Consider the following 18111-nt stretch of genomic DNA (forward strand, 5'->3'; position numbering starts at 1 on the left):
CAAATTTTTGTGATAACGACTCAAAATCCAATTACTCTCACCGATAAATTAAAAAAATTCTTTGTCAATTTTTTCATTGGTAAAATTTTTTGTTTGTTTTTATTAAAATAATAATAATAATAATTATTATTATTATTATTAATAATTATTATTATTATTTTATTCCCGTTTTATTCTTTTCCATAAAAAAAAAAATTCTCCAAGCCGCGCGTCTTACATCAAATAATAACAAAAAAAAATTTTTATTTTAAGTACGACCGTATGTAAATTTCCATTCTATAACAATAGACTATAAAATCGAATTTATAGCGCGATTAAAAAACGTTAAAATTTTTTTTTTTTTTAAATATCATTTAAGTTAAACATTAAAAAAATTTTTTTTTTTTTATTGTTTGTTCACGACAAACATGGCGGCGTTGAATTTATTATTATTATTATTATTATTATTATTATTATTTTCTTTCCTATAATTTTATACGTATTCGTATAGATTCATAGTTATAGTAAGAGTAAAGATAAATAATTTAAAATACCGTGACGTAATCAAAATAAAAAACTTTTTTTTTACGTCCGTTTGTTCGTTCGTTTGTTTGTTTGTTTTTGAAAAATTTTCTGTTGCCGTTTTTAAGTCATGCGAAAAAGGGATGGATGTTAAATTTATAAAACAGGTTTTTTGTTTTGTTTTCGGTAATTTAAAGCAAACGATTGCGGTCCGATATTTAATAATAATAATAATAATATTCGTGACTAAGTCGAAATGGACGAGTGAAAACCAGGTAAAAGACAATCAGTCAGTCAGTCATTGTTTGTGGGCAGGAAGTAGTCATTAATGCGTCCATATGCCATGATTAATAAAGTACGAAATGAGTAGTAGCGTGATAACTTGATTGACCGCAAAACCGTCATTAATAATAATTAAACATTAAACAAAAAAAAATTTTTGCTGTAGTCAATAAAAAACAAAAACAAAAGTTCAATCGATGAATGAATTTGTGATTGTTTCAAATTCGTTATTATTATTATTATTATTACTGAGCAGAATGTATTTGGAGAAAAACCTATAAAATATTTCCCAAACGCCCCTTTTTCCAATTTCCAGTCAAACGATTTTTATAGCGCTATAAATCGTTAAAACTATAAAAAAAAATTTTTTTTTTTAATTCTTTTGTATTACTGGAGAAAAAATAAATTCATTGGTGCCAAATTTAAAATAACAAAAAAAAAAAAGTTTTCATGATGGCAATAATGTTGATGATGATGATAATTCCTAAACTTCGGAATGTGTATAATTAATTAATTAATAATGATAATAATAATAATTTTTTTTTTTACGTTTTGTACAAAAAGAATTTTTTTTCTTTTTTTTTTTTGTTAGTGACCCTAATTTACGCTTTTAAAATCGCCTTTAAGTAATTTAATTACAATTAAAATACTAATAGCATCTCTTAGTTCATTTGGAGCGAAGAATCCCCTCTCCTCCTCCTCCTCCTCCTCCTAACCCCCCATTTGCCCCCCCCCCTAAAACGTTCTGATTCCTTTTTACGGTGAAAAAAAATTTTTTTTTTTTTGAAATTCTTTTACTTCATTTTCCTTATTTGATTTGATATTTTTCCGTTATTCGTCCGATTTCGTTTATCTATCATCATCAACATCATCACCATCATCATTATCATTATCATCACCGACATAATCATTATTATTATTATTAATATCCGCATAGATATTCAACGGATCGGATTTTTTAAAAATAAAAAAAATTTCTGTCGTGGCAGCAGTAGCGGCAGAAGTCGGACCATCATTTGTTTATTTTTATAAAATATCGTGTACCGGAAGTGGTTAGTTTGAAACAGGTGCTCTCGGGTATCAGTGGGAAAATAATAAAAAAAAATGACGAAATTAATTTCAAAAAAAAAAAGGGGAGAAACATAAGGAGGGGAGGGGAAATCAAATTAACCATTTATCGTTAATAACAAACAAACAAACAAACGAACAAATTTTGATTTTTATGATAATAATAAGACGAGGCAAAAGTTTTTTTTTTTTTTTTTTAAAAACCGCAAATATTAGAGCCTTAATCTCCCCGTTCCGTGTCCCCCACTTCGCCCCGCCCCACCACCACCGCCGCCCCTCACAACCTTTAAACCAGTAAAATTTTTTATTTTTTTTTCCCGTTGGAAAAAAAAATTAAAATAAGAAAAAAAAAAAGGAAAAAAAATATATATTTTTTTAAACTTACCCTTATTCCTTTTCTCCCTTATCATCATTTCCTTCCCTTATCAATCCTCCCCCTCCTTCTCCTTCTTTTCCTCGGATCCGTTGAAATTAACGACGACAAACGCATGTTAAGGTTTCCCATAAAGGTCGTCGGAAAGTTTCGTCGTACCACAAACAAAAAAATCTCATTGATTGGTTATTCATGGACTGGGAATTGAATAAATCTTTAGGATGCTGCGTTTGAGATTTCATCTCCCTCCGATGTGACAATTATGATAAAAATAAAATTTCAGACAGACGACGGCTAATAAAACCAAAGCGTGAGAGAGAGAAAACTCGTTCCAAAATTTTTCTTCTCCTTTTTTTATATCCAGTTTAAATTTTTTTTTTTTACTTCTTCTATCTATTATTATTATCATTAAATTAAAATTTGGAATTTTGGAATTTTAAATGTTTTCCAAACAAAAACGCTGGAGAACGCCATTTTTTTTCGTATTTCCAATGTTTGTCTCATCCGTTCATCTGTAACAAAAAAAAAAAAAATTACGAATGACTCACTATAAAAAAATTTTTTTTTTTTTTTTGGTTCTTTCGTTAACAACCAATTAGAGTAAATCATTTTCGGAGGTAAACAAACGCAACAAACAAACAAACAAACAAACGATTTTTTCGTCTGACCGTAAAAACCGCAAAATCAAAAAAATAAAATCAAATATTTATTTTTCTCCCAAAAAAAAAATCAATTCAAAATATTTGCGGTTAATTTAAATGGATGAGAGTAATAAGTAAACATTTACCACACGAAAAAACGCGCGCTATAAACGTATATTTATAGTTTATTATAGACTATAAAACATGAATAAATAAATTTTTAAAAATGGCTGCGGTGGAAACTTTGAAAAATATTTTTCACAACATTCATTTAAAATTTTTGAATCTGTAATATGTCTTTTAATAATTACATTCGCTATAAGTATTATAGCGCTATAAAAATCTATATTCTATTAAAATAATTAAAAATTTTTTATTTATTAAATTCGAATTGGAATTAAATTAATTAATAAATTTTTGGTATCAGTTTTAAAAACATTTTTTTTTTTTCATTTAATTTAACGAAAAAAAATTTTTATAGTCTATATTTTAACGAGTATAAAAACAAAAACATTTTATAGTTTTTGCAATAACAAAAGCGATAAAAAAAAATTTTTTTTAAAATGAAACTATATATTTAATTGATATACACATATTAATTTAATTAGAAAACAAACAAACAAAACTTTTTTTTTTTTAATAACAACACTACAATTTGATTGATCGATTTGCGAGTTTGGGGGGACGAATGAAGGGGGGGGGGGTAGTGACGAAAAAATCAAATAAACGACGTTTGTTACCCTGTTTAAAAAATAATAAAACAAACACTTAAAAATTTCTATACAAAAAAAAAAAAAAAAAAAAAAAAAAAAAAAAAAAAACAAATAATTTAAAGTTAATATATATCGAAAGAAAGGAAACGAACAAACAAACAAAATTCGTTTGTCGCAAATCCATAAAAGTTGTTAACTTTTTTGTCGCACTTTAGCGAAACATTTTTCTTTATTATGTTGTTTTTAAATTTAAAAAAAAAAAAAAAATGGTGGATGAACGACTACCGGTCACCGCAATGTCATTAATACCGCCATCGATGCGTTGCAAAAAAAAAAAATATTCTATTACCATTAAATTCGATTAACCTTCCAACCTGTAATTTACCAAAAAATTATTAGCGGGAACCTTGACTTGTGGGGAAAAGATGAGAGAGAGAGAGGGGGCGGGGCGGGGGGCGGTGGAGGGAGGAGGAGGAATTAGGGGGCGGGAAGAAGGGAGCGAGAATGATGAAAACGTGAGGGGAAAAAAGAAATTTTTGTTGTTGTTGTTGTTGTTTTTGCTGGTATGTACGTATGCCATCGTCCTTCAACCACCACCATTTTCCATTTTCGCGTCTGCTACCCCGACATTTTCTTTTCTCCTTTAAAAAATTTACTTCGCGATTCTATTTCTCTCTTTTTCATTTTCCACTTGATCCAATATTAATTTTTTTAAAAAACTATAATATTTTTTATCATCTTTATCGTATGCTGCGGCATCTAAAACCTCTTCGAAATCGTTACTGCAACAACCGTTTCCGTTTTTCCCTTTGCAATAATTCATTTTATTATTATTATTATTAGTATTATTGATGACGTAACCGTCGGCGACGACGTCGGATTTATTTTTCGACGTTTTCATACAACAATCCTCTCCGTTCATTTTACCATCGTTTGTTTGTTTCGTTCTTAATTTTTTACAAAAATTACTAAACGCGTCCAATGTCGAGGACATGATGAGCCAACAAGCTTTCAATTTTGTCTTTTCCAGTTCCAGGTGATCCGTGTTCATTTGCAAATCGTCTTTCAATCCTTTTCTCTCCATAATTTCAATTATTTTCTTTTTCAATTCTTCATTTTCCTTTTTCAAATCGTTCAATTGTTTGTACAAACAATTTTCCGAATTTTCACTCAGTATCAACGATTTGTTACCGTCGAAATCTCCTCCTCCTTCCATTTCCTCCTCGTCGTCTTCACCGTAACCGTTAATAATATTATTATTATTATTATCTTCGTCGAACGTGTTACCGTTGAATTCATCGTTTAAATCATCATTATTATTATTATTATTATTATCGGAATCGTAATTCGTATTTATTATGTTATTGCTGTTTTTGGCGTAAGAGAGGAAATTTGCCGCCGTCGCGGGCATCACTATGCTCTTGCAATAATTTTTATTTCCGGTTTTCTTTCCGGAAACCATTTTCGGTACGATCATAATGGCGGGAACTTTTTTCTGAGCGTTAAACGATCTAAATTTTTGCTTTGCCGTATTTCGCAATACTTTGTACGGACATTTGGCATTCATTTTCGATTTCCACGGATCCCTGAGTGATTTTTCTATGTTTTTCGCTCTGTGCTTCAATATCTGTATTATTTTCATCGATTTTTCCAATTTGTATTTTTCACCCTCTTTGGAAAAATATTCGCTTTTTCTTAATTCTTTCAAATCGTTGTTTGATTCACCGCCGACGTTTACGACTCCGACATTTTTATTACCCCTCGATCGTTGACGATTGTTGAAGAAACGCGTGTTGTGATAGTACCTGAGTTGGCTCTGCATCCCCGCACTTTTACCCCCATCGAATAAAAACTTTTTCTGTATCATCGCCGTCAAATTTAAACCATTATAATTATCATTATCATCGACAAACGATTTTCGGTTGTAGTATCGCGTCAAATCCCCGTTTGTTGTTGTTGTTCTTTTGTTTATTCCTGAAATAATTAGGTAGGAAATTAAATTGATTTATTCATTCGACAATTACCGCCTCACCTTACACCTCTTTCTCTCGACAATTTTCCCCACCCGAATAAAATTAATAAATTATTAATTAATGACGTCATAACTTAATAATAACATAAAAGGCGTGATTAAAAACCAACACGATAATAATAATAATAATAATTTAATATTTATTACAAAAAATTCTTATCACGATTAAAAAAAAAAAAAAAAAAAAAAAAACTGGAAAAAATTATTATTGTTATTATTATTATTATTAATAATAATGACACTTTGATATTTTCTGGAATTTGAATTCGATTTTTTTTTTTTATGCGATGGCGTCAATTCCGGTTTTTCAATCATTCGAATCCAAAGGCAAAACCGGAAAACGTATAATTAAAATTTTTTTACCTAACGGATTTTTTTTTTTTTTTTTGTTTTGCAAGGGAAAAATTAAAACGTCCGTTCATCGATTTCCGTTTGATTTTTGTTTTCGACCCCCCTCCCCCCCCACACACACACACGCGCGCGCGCTTTTTTTTTAAATCGTAAACGAAACCGGAAACTCGTAAATTTTTTTTCTTTTATTTTTGCGGCGGCCAATAATTGATCAAAACGTTTTTTCTCGTCATGTGTTTTTCCCTTTGTCGCCCGTGTTTGTTATCACCGTTGTTATCGTTGCAACATTTTTCGACATTTTTTTCGTTTGTTTCCATCGTATTATGATTTTTTACGGGGGTCTCTTCATCCTCGTCGTAACAAACGGAACTTTGATCTTCGTCAGAACAGAAATCCTCTTGGGAATAATATTTGTTTTTACTGCGTCTGATACCCTTGCAGACGTTACTGCAAGCATGTCCGCCGACGTTGCCACACCCGCATGGGATTTTGCTGCTGCTGATGTTGAAGTTGCTGTTGTTGTTGTTGTCGTTGTTGTTGTTGTTGTTGTCGTTGTCGTTGTCGTTGCTTTCGCAATCGTCATCGTCACCTTTCGTCGTCACCTTACGAGAATCGCACGTCATTTCCAACGAATAACATTCATCGTCGATTTTTATTTCTTTCAAATAATTTGTAAATACATCTTCTGATTTTTTTTTATATTTGAAATGAGATTTAGATTTTGGATATTTATCAATTTTTTTCTCGTTTCCGAAATATTTAATTTTAGTTTCCAATGGTGGAAGCATTTTCGTCGTCGTCGTCGTCGTCGTCGGTGGCGGCGGCGGCGGCGTCGGCGTCGGCGTACGTGATACACATAAGTTTCCGGTGTTTTCGCAATCGGAACATCTTTTAAAATAATTTTTGTTTTTTTTATTTTTTTTCTTTTTCTGGACAACGTAACATTTACCCATATCGATATCTTTTATCAACATCGGAGCTGCCTGTTCCATTAAACTCACTTCAAAGTCTGAAAAGCAAGACAATTCCATTCCCTTACACAGAGTAATCGCATTAGTTAGTCGTATTATATCGAACAGGCACAACATTTTTAAATAAAATTTACGACGCCCGCCATCAAACCGGAAATTGCGCACTAATCGAATTCAGTTAAGGGGGGTGGGGTGGGGGGAGAAAGAGGAGGATAGATAAGAGGCAGGATATTCAAAATTTATAGAAAAATCACAAGTTTCATCGATTGAAAGATATAAAATAATTGATTAATTACCTGAAAGTTGAGGATAACCGAAATTATGTTCGATTCCGCAAAGTCCCAATTTCAATGGTGACGCCATGTATTCTATTTGAGGTATTACGTTACTTTTTACATAAGCACATTCTATGATGTTTTCGGCTCCTTTTAAAGCCATCATCAACGAGGATGTGAATCGAAATGCTGCGTAGGCCGTGCTGAGTGAAGATGCTCCGCGAGTACCACAATTTTGACAATCGGATAAATTTCCTTCGGCTCTTTTTATACATTCCGTGAGCGCCAATGTTTCGTTCTTTAAAAATAAAAAAAAAAACAATTAAAATTTTGGTTTGTTTTTTGTCTTTCTTTTCTTCGAGATCAAGCGGAAAAACTCACTCGTTTTATCCTACAACATGGTTTCATTTGCGATATGACGGGTACGATGGTTTCTTGTGATGCTCCACCTATAACGGGTACAATTATGTCGTTTGGATCTTTTCTAACAACTTCACCTACGAACGTATTTGCTCTCACGACGTCTAATGTGGTTAATCCGAACAACTAAAATTTTACTTTTTTTTATTAATAATCGATAATTTTCGATAGATCGATAAATCTTTCGACTTTACTTACTTTTTTCGACGGTACGTTTCGATTAATGGCCTGATATATTTCACTCATTAAAGGCAGAAGACTATTTATTGGATTTGTTATGAGTACGACACAAGCCTGAAGGTTTAATAAAAGGTTAAATAAATAAATATTTAACAGAAAAATTATTTAAAAAAAAAAAAAAAAAAAAAAACGAGGAAAAAATTACTTGAGGGCAAAATTTAGCACACGCTTCACTCAGATTGGCTATGATGGGAGCATTTTTTTCAAATAGTTTTTTCCCATTTAATTTTGGAGATGTAGGATATCCGGCAGCAATAACAACAACATCCGGATTCTGAAAAAATTTTATAAATTTAATTATTAAAAAAAAAAAACTTTTGTATCGTTACAAACCTTTTTTTTTTTTTTTTGTTACCTCCAAAGCTTTTTGAATGTTTTTCATTCCGCACACGTAACTGACGCAACATTTTGTATCGATGTGACTTACGTCAACTCCAACACCTTTAACGGATCTATCGATGTCAAACAAACATAAATGATCAATTAGGGGACATGTTTTTAAAAGTAACGATAGAGTTTTTCCAACTCGTCCAGCAGCTCCGATCAATGTTATCTAAAACAAAAAAAAAAAAACACAAAAAACAAACAATTTTTAAAAGTTTTAATAAGTTGTCACGCCATCACCACCACCTCCACTACTCCTTAAACAAAATTATAATCGAAGTTAAACAATACCTTTGCACTTTGATCGCAATCGATGAATCCATAATTTCCTTCATAAGGATCTCTTTTTTCTTCTTTTTGATTCGATTCATAAAATTTATTATATTTAAATACTTGACTCGAATTCAACGATTTAAACGTTTCCAAAACATTTTTTCGAAAAAATCCAACAGGTAGCATAATATATTAACATTTTACAAAAACATCCAAGATAAATAATATATTGACATTATTTTTTTTTTTTTTCCAAATCGAATCCTTCGTTCAGGTGAAAGAAACAATCATAATCTATAAAATATTTTACATCAAATGATAAATTATGAGACACGAAACAACAACAACAACAACAACAACCACATGGGATAACAAACGATAATTTTTTTTTTTTTTTCTTTTTTTTATATTAAAAAAATTTTATTTAAAATGACTTTCACTTAAAAATACCACAACTTTTATAATTTTGATACATTTTTCAATTATTGTTGATTATAAGAAAGAAAATAATAAAATTTTTTTTTTTTTTTTACTCGGCCAAAAATTAAAAAAAAATTTAAATTCTCATTCAAAAAACAAAAAAAAAAAAAATATAAATAAACAAATTTAAAATGACTCCATGACACGTGAGATTGTTATTTTTTTCCGCCATTTGTTTTTGTTTTTTTTTTTTTTTTTTTTCGAAATTTTTTAATCGATGGAATTTTTAGAATTATTTTCCTTGAATTTTCTGTTTCCTTCCTTCTTTTTCTGCCAAACATTTAAAACAAATTTTTTCATCGATGATAATGATGACGTGTTAATAATAATGATAATAATCACAGAACGAAACAACAAACATAGCTAAACAAATTAAAAACAAAGAAAAATAAATTTACAAAAAAAAAACTTAATGTAATTATTATTATCATCTTATATTTAAATAAAAAAAAAAAAAAAAAAAAAAAAAATGAAAAGTGAATAATACACAACCCCGTGTTATAAGTATTACAACATAATACACAGCATTTTTTTTTTTTTTTTTTGATATATATAAATCATCTTGTCGTAAAAATTAATTTATTTTCCTGTTGGAGGCGACAGCAGCATTTACGGGTATCGATTGCGTGTTGCGGTTAAAAACTAAAAACGTGAAACGAACGCACAAATCAAACTGATATATATTTTTTTCTTCACAAAAACTGACCGACCAAGTTCCGTGTAGTAAAAAAAAAAAAATAATAATAATAATATTATTTATAATAGTGTTATTGATAATGATAATAATTCTGTTCTTTTACGTTAATGGCATAAAAAAAAAAAAAAGTGGGAGATGTTGGAGGGAGGGGGGGGGATGAAAAAATAAAAAAAAAATTAAGTATCGCTTTTCCATAATTTTATAGTTTTGTCATTTTCTAAAGCAGCCGATGCGATTATGTTTTCTGTTGGATGACACGTCGTGCATAAAACAACATCTGAAAACGTCATTTTTTTTTTTTTTAATTTTTTTTAACGAACAAGTTTTAAACTATTAATTAATTAATAAAAATTAAAAAAATTTTTTGACACTACCTGTGTGTCCTTGAAGTTTCTGAACGACTTCTTTTGTTTGGAGATTCCAAATATAGACCATATTATCTTCGGATCCGGACACGATCCACTACAAAAATACAAAAAAAAATGTTTAACCGTGGCAAATTAAAAAAAAAAAAATTTTTAATGAAAAAATGTCTTCGTCGAATCTAACCTTTCCTCCGGTCACGGAAAAATTAGCAAATATACAATATTTTTCATTTTTATGACTCGTGTACGTCTTCAAACATTTTTCTTGTGAATAATCCCAAAGTTTAAGGGTATTGTCAAGTGTTGCGGCCAAAAGATATTTTCCATTGGGTGAAAATTTAACAAATGATACTGGAGGATTGTCTGCATCAATGAGAGTTTTAAGACATTGACCTGAAGGCGCATCCCAAATTCGACTACAAAAAAAGACAAACATTATGAGCAGTTTCGAATAAATCGAAAATATTCAAAATTCATCAAACACACAATTTTTTTTTTTTACCAAAGTCCATCATAACTGCTTGACACAATTAAAGAACCATCTCTATTAAAATGAACAGCTGACACTGGATCAGAATGAGCAGGTACTGTTTTTAAACATTTTCCAGTTCTCACATCCCAAATTTTAACTGTTTCATCGAATGATCCGCTTACAATTAAATTCGATTGAGGATTGAAATCACAACAGAAAACATAATTGCTATGTCCTTTTAATGTTTTTAAGCATTTTCCCTAAAACATTTGTGTTAACATTAATTTATGAACTTTAATATTTATTTTATCTTATTTTATTTATTTACCGAGCTCAATTCCCATATTTTCAATGTTTTATCATCTGATGCTGAAACGAGTAATCTTGAATCGCTACTCCATGCAACATCAGATATTCCTTGCTTGTGCCCAGAAATTGTTTTTTCAAATTTTCCATCATATGCTCCCCAAACTTTTATTAATTTATCAGCAGCTAAAAATTTATTATTATTATTTATAATTAAAAATATTTTGAGTTGAAAAGCCCTTAAAAATATTATAAACTTATGTATGAAAACACTAATTACAATCATTATCTTTTTCTTAAATAAATCAATGCTTAAAAATAACAGATATCTAATGCAATTTAAGAAATCAAGTTGAAATAAATTAATTTAATTTAAGAAAAATAAAAAACTTACAAGAACTTGCCAACCATTCTCCATTAGGACTAAATTTTACTGATGATACTGCTTTTGTGTGACCTGCTAGAGTAAATTTTAAAGTGTAATTTGGTTTCTGAAACAAAAATGAGAAAAATTTATCAAGTTGTAGTACATAATCTACAATTCATATAATAGTGTATACATAAAAAATGGTTTTGTTATAAAAAATATATGAAAAACAAATAATCAACTGAAATTCACTAACAATATTTCTGTAAGAATTACAAATACAATAAAACAAGCATTTTGTTTAAATTAAAATTGTAATAATAATAATATTTTAATCATTGTTCATGAAAAACAAAATAATTAAGGTTGAAAAAAAAAAAAAAAGAAAATGGTACTCGTAGTACTCAACAAAAACTTACAACGCTAGATCTGGAAGATTTTGCTGAACTGCTTGAAGTATTTAAAGATGAAGGCAACGATCCAGAAGAATGTTGCGTACCCAAAGGCACCATTTTGATACTAAATAAATTATTTACTCTAAAATTTTTTTCATTGAAAGTAATAAAATTCTGTTTATAAAATACTGAACAAGCGGGAACGTAAAAATGCCGACATAGAAATGCTTTTCACTAAACAATACTTTTTATATTCTTTAAAACAATTATTGTTTTATACTCCGTACTAAAATAAATGCACAAAAGTTTACTTTTTATCAAGCTTGAAAAGAAATCGTCAAATAAAACTTTTTTAAAAAAAATTTTAAAGAAATTTAATCCATTAATTATACAAATGTTACAGAAACCACGAAAACATAACACGCCATTTTTGATTGGTAGTTTGCGGCAACAAAATGGCCAACATGCGGCAAATTACGTTAAACGTTAAACTTTTTTTGTCGCCATGATAATTTGCAAATTTAATTTTAAAAAAATTTCTCTTGCTCATCAGCAACTAAATTATTTTCATTCGACAAAAAATTTTTTTTTCATACTATTTCATATAGAAATGAATATTATGGTAAATGTTTTTTGTTTTAAAATTTATCAAGCATTTACGTAAATAATTCTACACTTTAAATTATTTGAAATTTTACGTTAATCGAAAATTTTATTTTAAAATATTATATATATATGAACGGAAATTTTTTTTTTTGTACAAATTCCAAAACTATTTAAAATTATAAAGATTCACATTCACGGCGCGAAAATAAGAAAAAGAAGAAATTACAGTTTAGCATTTTCTTTTTCAAATTTTCTGTTTTTTTTTTTTTTTACTCTATGGTTTATTTTTTACAGTTGGCAACATCCCTTCTCGGAAAGTTCACTGTGGGGGGAGTAAATTGTTTGAGTTTTACTCTTCTAGTTCATGGATTGATCTACATTGGAATGTTGAGTGGATATTTAATTAACAACAAAGTCAACGGATTACAACGGTAAGAAAGTTATTTTATTAACAAATCAAAATTTTTATTTTATAAGTTTTGTTTATAAAAAAAAAAAAAAAAAATTTAAACAACGTATTCTTAATCGTATTTTTTTTTCTAAAACATGTACACTATAAAAACACAAACATTTTTTTTTTTTTTTTTTTCTCGTCCTTTGATTAAATGATATCAGTTACCAATTAATTTTTATAATTTGTTTGACATACTTAATTTCATTTTTTATTTTTATTTTATTACAAGTTTTAATAATTTTAAAAGTATTTTAAGTTCTGTATAGCAGTAATAATGTCTTATTAAAGTTTATCATAATAATTTTAATAATTAAAAACCAAAACTTTTCATCCCAGACTTTTTTTTTTCAATCATTTACATTATCGAAAACATTTAAAATATTTTGTTAAACTTAAATTAAGATATCGTAATGGAAACAATATGTCACATATTTTTTTATAAATAATTAATTCGAATAACCAAAAATCATATTTTTATGTATTTAATTATTCTCATGTTGTTAAACATTAAAAATATTTTTTGAATTTCATTTATAATAATAATAATTTTCACATGTAATTTTAAAACAGTCAGTGCGTTTGTGTGTGTGTGACCCTAAAATAATAATAATAAAAATTGATTTCATTAAAAGACATTCTATTGACTCGAGGCAAAATAAATTCTATTAGTTACATAAGACAAAAAATAAAAAATTTTATGGTCTATTTATTGCTTTTAAAAAAAAGAAATCAAAATTTATAAATGACAGGCATTTTTTATTTCGATTTAAAACTATTCGACTATTAATATGTACAATTCTTTTTAAAGAAGTAATACAATTTGGTTTGATTTTTCTGTCTGATATTTATCGACAGATTATTTCGTTTACATTCATGACTAATTTGGTTTACATCATATTTTTTTTTTAATCATCTTAATATATTTCTTTGCATAATTTTAATTTATGTATTGTATATGTTCTTTACTTTTTCATGTTTGTTTCTTTGTTTTAATTTTTTTTTTTAACAATTGATTCGAAATTGAAATTTGAATTCGATTTAAATTTGTTCCATGATGATGATTATGATGAGTTGCAAAGCTGTGAGTTATAATATTATCAGTAAAATGGATATTAAAATATGTTTAACTGTTTGAATGTAATTTAAAACATAAAAGAAAAAAAAAAATTCCAAATTCCTTTCACTTCATGCCTGTCAAGTTTTTCTTTCAATTAATATAAACCTTGAATTCACTTTGGAATATTTTAGGCTTACGTTCGATGATGGCCTTGTCGAAGAAAAAAAAAAAAAAAATCAGGTATTGAATTAATATATTTAACGGAGAATTTTTTTTTTTTTTTTTTTTTTTCTTTTTTTACCTACTGAGTTTTTTCTATTATTATTATCATTATTATCATTTTTTTTTTATTAAAATCCCGTTTGAAAACTTAATAGATCGAAACAGTGAACGATTGTAGTGTTGAGAGAGAGAAAAAAAACTTCCTGGTGAAAGTTATTTAAGAATTTCAACACGTATACAAAATTAATATAATAATAATAATAATAATATTTCCAAGGGAATCAAATCTTAACCTTTCTCTCTTCCTCTCTCTCTCTCTCTCTCTCTCTCTCTCGTTTGTATTTGAATTTTTTATTTTTTAAAATATGTTTAAGGAAAAAATAAGTAATAGTAAATAAATAAGTAAATTTATAACTCGACCGATATAACTTTGCTTGTGAATGCCACAAGTTATTATTATTATTATTTCTTTTTTTCGCATTAGATTTTGCAATTTTTTTGTGGTTTGATTTCGTAAAGGAAAAAAAAAAAAAAATTCTCGTTCGCCTTTGAATTTAAATTTCAATTTTTTTTTTTTTATTTTTTATTTTCCTCCTCTTCCGTCCATATATTTTCGTTTAAATTCATAACGTGTAAAAATTTATACGAAAACCTTGATGGAAACCGTTAAAACGTTGTTTTTGTTGTTGTTGTTTGTTGTTTGTTGTCAACGAGTCAATTAAAGGAATTTGCAATTTTTTTTAAAAAAAGAGATGTAAATTCGGGTTATTAAAATTAATCTAACTGATCTTTAGTTTTATGAAAATTACAAAAAAAAAGAAAGTGTCAGAAGACTTTTTTTTTTTAAACGTGGAACTAAAATCGTGATTTTTTATTTTCTTTCTGTTTACCCGATAACCAAAAAAAAGGAGATTTTAAGGGATTTGCGTTTAAATTTTGTAATTTTTTTCTTGTTTTTTTTTTTTTTTTTTTTTTTTTTTTTTGGTTTTGCTTTCGAATTTGAACACGATCTATTATTATTATTATTATTATTATTATTGTTGTTGTTGTTGTTGTTGTTGTTGTTGTTGTTCGTGACACTTATTGCCCGAAAAAGTTGTCGCAAAATTATTAAAAAATTTTTTTAACAGGCCCTGGAGGATTATGACGGATAGTGTCGATTATTCACGGTTGAATTTTATTTATTTTCGTATTTAAAAAAAAAAAAAAAAGAAAAATAATAATAATAATAATAATAACGACTATCGGATACCTTAATGTCAACGAATTGTGAATAGATTATTTGACACGAAAACAAACAAACAAACAAATTACAAATTGTTTTTTTTTTTTTATTTTTACTCTTCTCTCGTCTCTAGAATTTTTATTTTTTTTTTTTTTTTTAATTGAAGTAAATTACACGTGAACAAACAACCGCAACGATTGCATTTTGTTTTGTTTTTATTCTCAAACGGGTTTGTTGGAAACAAACGCACTCACGCACGCACACACGCACGCAAGAGAATTCGATTTTCGTCATCATCCAAAGTAAAATTTTGTTCTAATTATTATTGTTGTTATTATTTCCTTTAGAAATTCATAAAAAGTTTAAAATTTTCTAGGTGGTATGAAAATGCATTATAATCAACCTTTTTTTGTTATTTGTTAGGAAAAGCTTTACGTTTCTCTCTCTCTCCCACTCTCTCTCTCTCTCTCTCTCTCTCTCTCTCCCACTCTCTCTCTCTTTCTCTGTCTCTCTTTTTCTTGCGAAGAAAAAAAGAATAACAAAAAATTGTTTATTACATAACGAAATGTTTTGACGTTATTAATGACTAAATATCGTTTGTTTATAGTATTGATGCAAAAAATGTTTGTCGTAACGATGCTTAAAAAAATTAATAATAATAATGATGATGATGATGATGATGTTGTGGTTATTTTTAATAAATTCAAACGAGAGAGAGAGAGAGAGAGAGAGATGGACGCACCTGCGTGCGTTTGTTATTGTTACGTGCATTGCATTTTGCATAATCTACGTTTATAACCGTAGAAAGATGAGGTGAATAATAATAATAATAATAATAATAGTGATAATAATGATAATGATAATACGTCATTTAAGTCGTGTTGAAACGACGATTACAAATTTTAATAAAAAATATATAAAAAATTAAAAAAGAAAAAAGTTTAGTAGGAGGGCAATGAGTAAATTAGTCGAATTGGTGCAATTTTGTCGTTTGTTTTGGTTTGTTTTTTATTAAGGTTGTTTTTGTCAAAAACCAGAAAAAGGGAAACCAAAAAAAAAAAAATTGTTCAAGTGTTTGTTTTTTTGTTTGTTTGTTTTATTGCCTCGTGGTTGTTTCATTGGATTTGCATGGAAATTTTTGTATCGTTATCATTTTTTTTTTTTTTAAAGTTTTTCAAGTGTGTCTTTTTTTTTTTTTTTAAAGGTAAAATCAATTTTATTATTTTTTTCTTTCAAAGATAAATAAATTAAAATTATCTGCTGCCACGAGTTCGCATTTCGAATTCGTATCTATCAACCACGTTCGCGTTGATAAATTCGTTGTCGCACGTAGCCGAAACGATCTGGGAAAAAAAATAACAACAATAATAATAATAGTAATAATTTCATTAGGTAAATATGTCGATATATATTTATTTATTTCTACAGATAATAAAAATAATGGATCACGCTGGGCACGGTGTTTCGCACGGGGATTCTCACGTGGGCCCTCACGTTGGGCCTCACGGTGGCGATACCTCTCGAATGGGCCCTCCTTCACACGGTGTCTCTTCTCACGTCGATCATGCCAGTCACAATCACATAATACACGAAACAAGTCAACCTCATCACGGGATGGCAGGTAATTAATTAATTAATTTTTTAACGAATTTTTTTTTTTTTTTGGAAATTAAAAAGATCGTTGTCGATGGATCGATTAGTTCGATATATCGATCGACGGACGGATGGGTTAATTTTTTTTTGGGGGGAGGAAGGATCTTTGGTTTGCTCGGGACACCTTAAATCAGGTTTAGATTATTGAAAAAATTTTGTTTTTTGATTTTAAAAGTAAAATGACGACGGTAATAATAATAATAATATTGGGTTATTTAATTATTCTCACGTTAATAATTTAAAATTGTTTTAAAAAAATGAAAAGAGAGAGAGAGAGAAACAAACAAAGAAAAACTTTATCATTATTGTGATTGTGTAGTCGACTTTGTACAGTTTAAATTACGACTTATCAGTTTATTTTTGTAACCCATGACTTATTATAGAAATTTATAGCGCTTTTTTTTTCATAACTATATTTTAACGTAAATAAATTTGTTTAAAAAAATAATAATAATAAAATAAAACAACAATAGCAATAATAATAATAATAATAATAGTAACGAAAGGAATTAAGAAAACCTCAAAAGGGATGTTGCGGCCGTCGTCGTCGTCGGCATTTGTTGTAGTTATTATTATTATTATTATTATTCAATTGATTAGAATTGGAGTTTTTTTTTGGGGGGGGGAGGGAGAAGAGGGGTCTCTTTTCCACGTGAAAAAATTTTTTCACGAATTTCGATAAAAGAATTTTAAATCGATAAACATAAAAATGCTAAAAAAAAATTTTTTTGTCTTTTTTTTTTCAGACGATTCGCACAACGGTTCTCACTGTCACGGAATGTCGGTAAGTATAAAATTGATTCCCCCCCCCGAAATGAAAAGGAAGGGGGAGGGGTGAAAGGAATGGAAAAGAAATATATATATATATTTAAATTTTAATAATTTCAGATGGAATTTCATTTCGGATATACGGAAACGATATTGTTCAGCACGTGGAAAATCGATTCCGTCGGAGGACTCATCGGTTCCATGTTCGGTATCGTTTTGTTGGCAGCCTTGTACGAGGGACTCAAATACTACAGGGAATATCTTTTTTGGAAAACCTACAATTCGCTTCAGTATAAATCCGTTCGGTTTCCCGGCGATAAAGTCGTGGAATCATCATCGGACGGAAATAAAATCGTACAGTAAGTTTTTATTAGAATTTTGTCGTCGTCGTCGTCGTCGTCGCCGACGTCGACGACGGTCACGTGATTTTTTCTTTTTTTTTTTTTGTTCATTTTCCCCCTTTAACCCCGATTTTTTTTTTTTTTAAGTTTCGACAAACGGAAATATATCACGATTTATT

General features: G+C 28.5%; 4 protein-coding genes across 4 annotated transcripts in view; 1 reads left to right on the top strand and 3 right to left on the bottom strand.

Moving 5' to 3' along the window:
• Window positions 1–3939: 3939 nt before the first annotated feature.
• Window positions 3940–5400, bottom strand: Phum_PHUM339780 (uncharacterized protein; the record flags this gene model as incomplete). Its single annotated transcript, XM_002427705.1, has 2 exons — window positions 3940–3952; window positions 4235–5400. 2 exons carry the CDS (start codon window positions 5398–5400, stop codon window positions 3940–3942), a joined length of 1179 nt encoding a protein of 392 aa, XP_002427750.1.
• Window positions 5401–6146: 746 nt separating this feature from the next.
• Phum_PHUM339790 (malate dehydrogenase, putative) lies at window positions 6147–8710 on the bottom strand (the record flags this gene model as incomplete). Its single annotated transcript, XM_002427706.1, has 7 exons — window positions 6147–6970; window positions 7229–7505; window positions 7589–7753; window positions 7826–7921; window positions 8013–8141; window positions 8223–8420; window positions 8543–8710. The coding sequence occupies 7 exons, from the start codon at window positions 8708–8710 to the stop codon at window positions 6147–6149; spliced, it is 1857 nt and encodes a 618-aa protein (XP_002427751.1).
• A 1167-nt stretch (window positions 8711–9877) lies between these two features.
• Phum_PHUM339800 (WD-repeat protein, putative) lies at window positions 9878–11723 on the bottom strand (the record flags this gene model as incomplete). The annotated part of the gene is made up of 7 exons (XM_002427707.1): window positions 9878–9978; window positions 10076–10163; window positions 10251–10482; window positions 10569–10798; window positions 10867–11030; window positions 11239–11335; window positions 11631–11723. The coding sequence occupies 7 exons, from the start codon at window positions 11721–11723 to the stop codon at window positions 9878–9880; spliced, it is 1005 nt and encodes a 334-aa protein (XP_002427752.1).
• Window positions 11724–16610: 4887 nt separating this feature from the next.
• Window positions 16611–18111, top strand: part of Phum_PHUM339810 (High-affinity copper uptake protein, putative) — a gene marked incomplete at both ends in the record, with an annotated part of 3386 nt that continues 1885 nt past the window's right edge. Inside the window, 3 exons of the mRNA XM_002427708.1 lie at window positions 16611–16767; window positions 17570–17607; window positions 17712–17950. Of these exons, the coding sequence (XP_002427753.1) occupies window positions 16611–16767; window positions 17570–17607; window positions 17712–17950 (434 nt within the window). The remainder of the gene's footprint in view (window positions 16768–17569; window positions 17608–17711; window positions 17951–18111) is intronic.

The sequence above is a fragment of the Pediculus humanus genome, genomic scaffold (genome assembly GCF_000006295.1).
Source record: "Pediculus humanus corporis 1103172107745 genomic scaffold, whole genome shotgun sequence".
NCBI lineage: Eukaryota > Metazoa > Arthropoda > Insecta > Psocodea > Pediculidae > Pediculus > Pediculus humanus.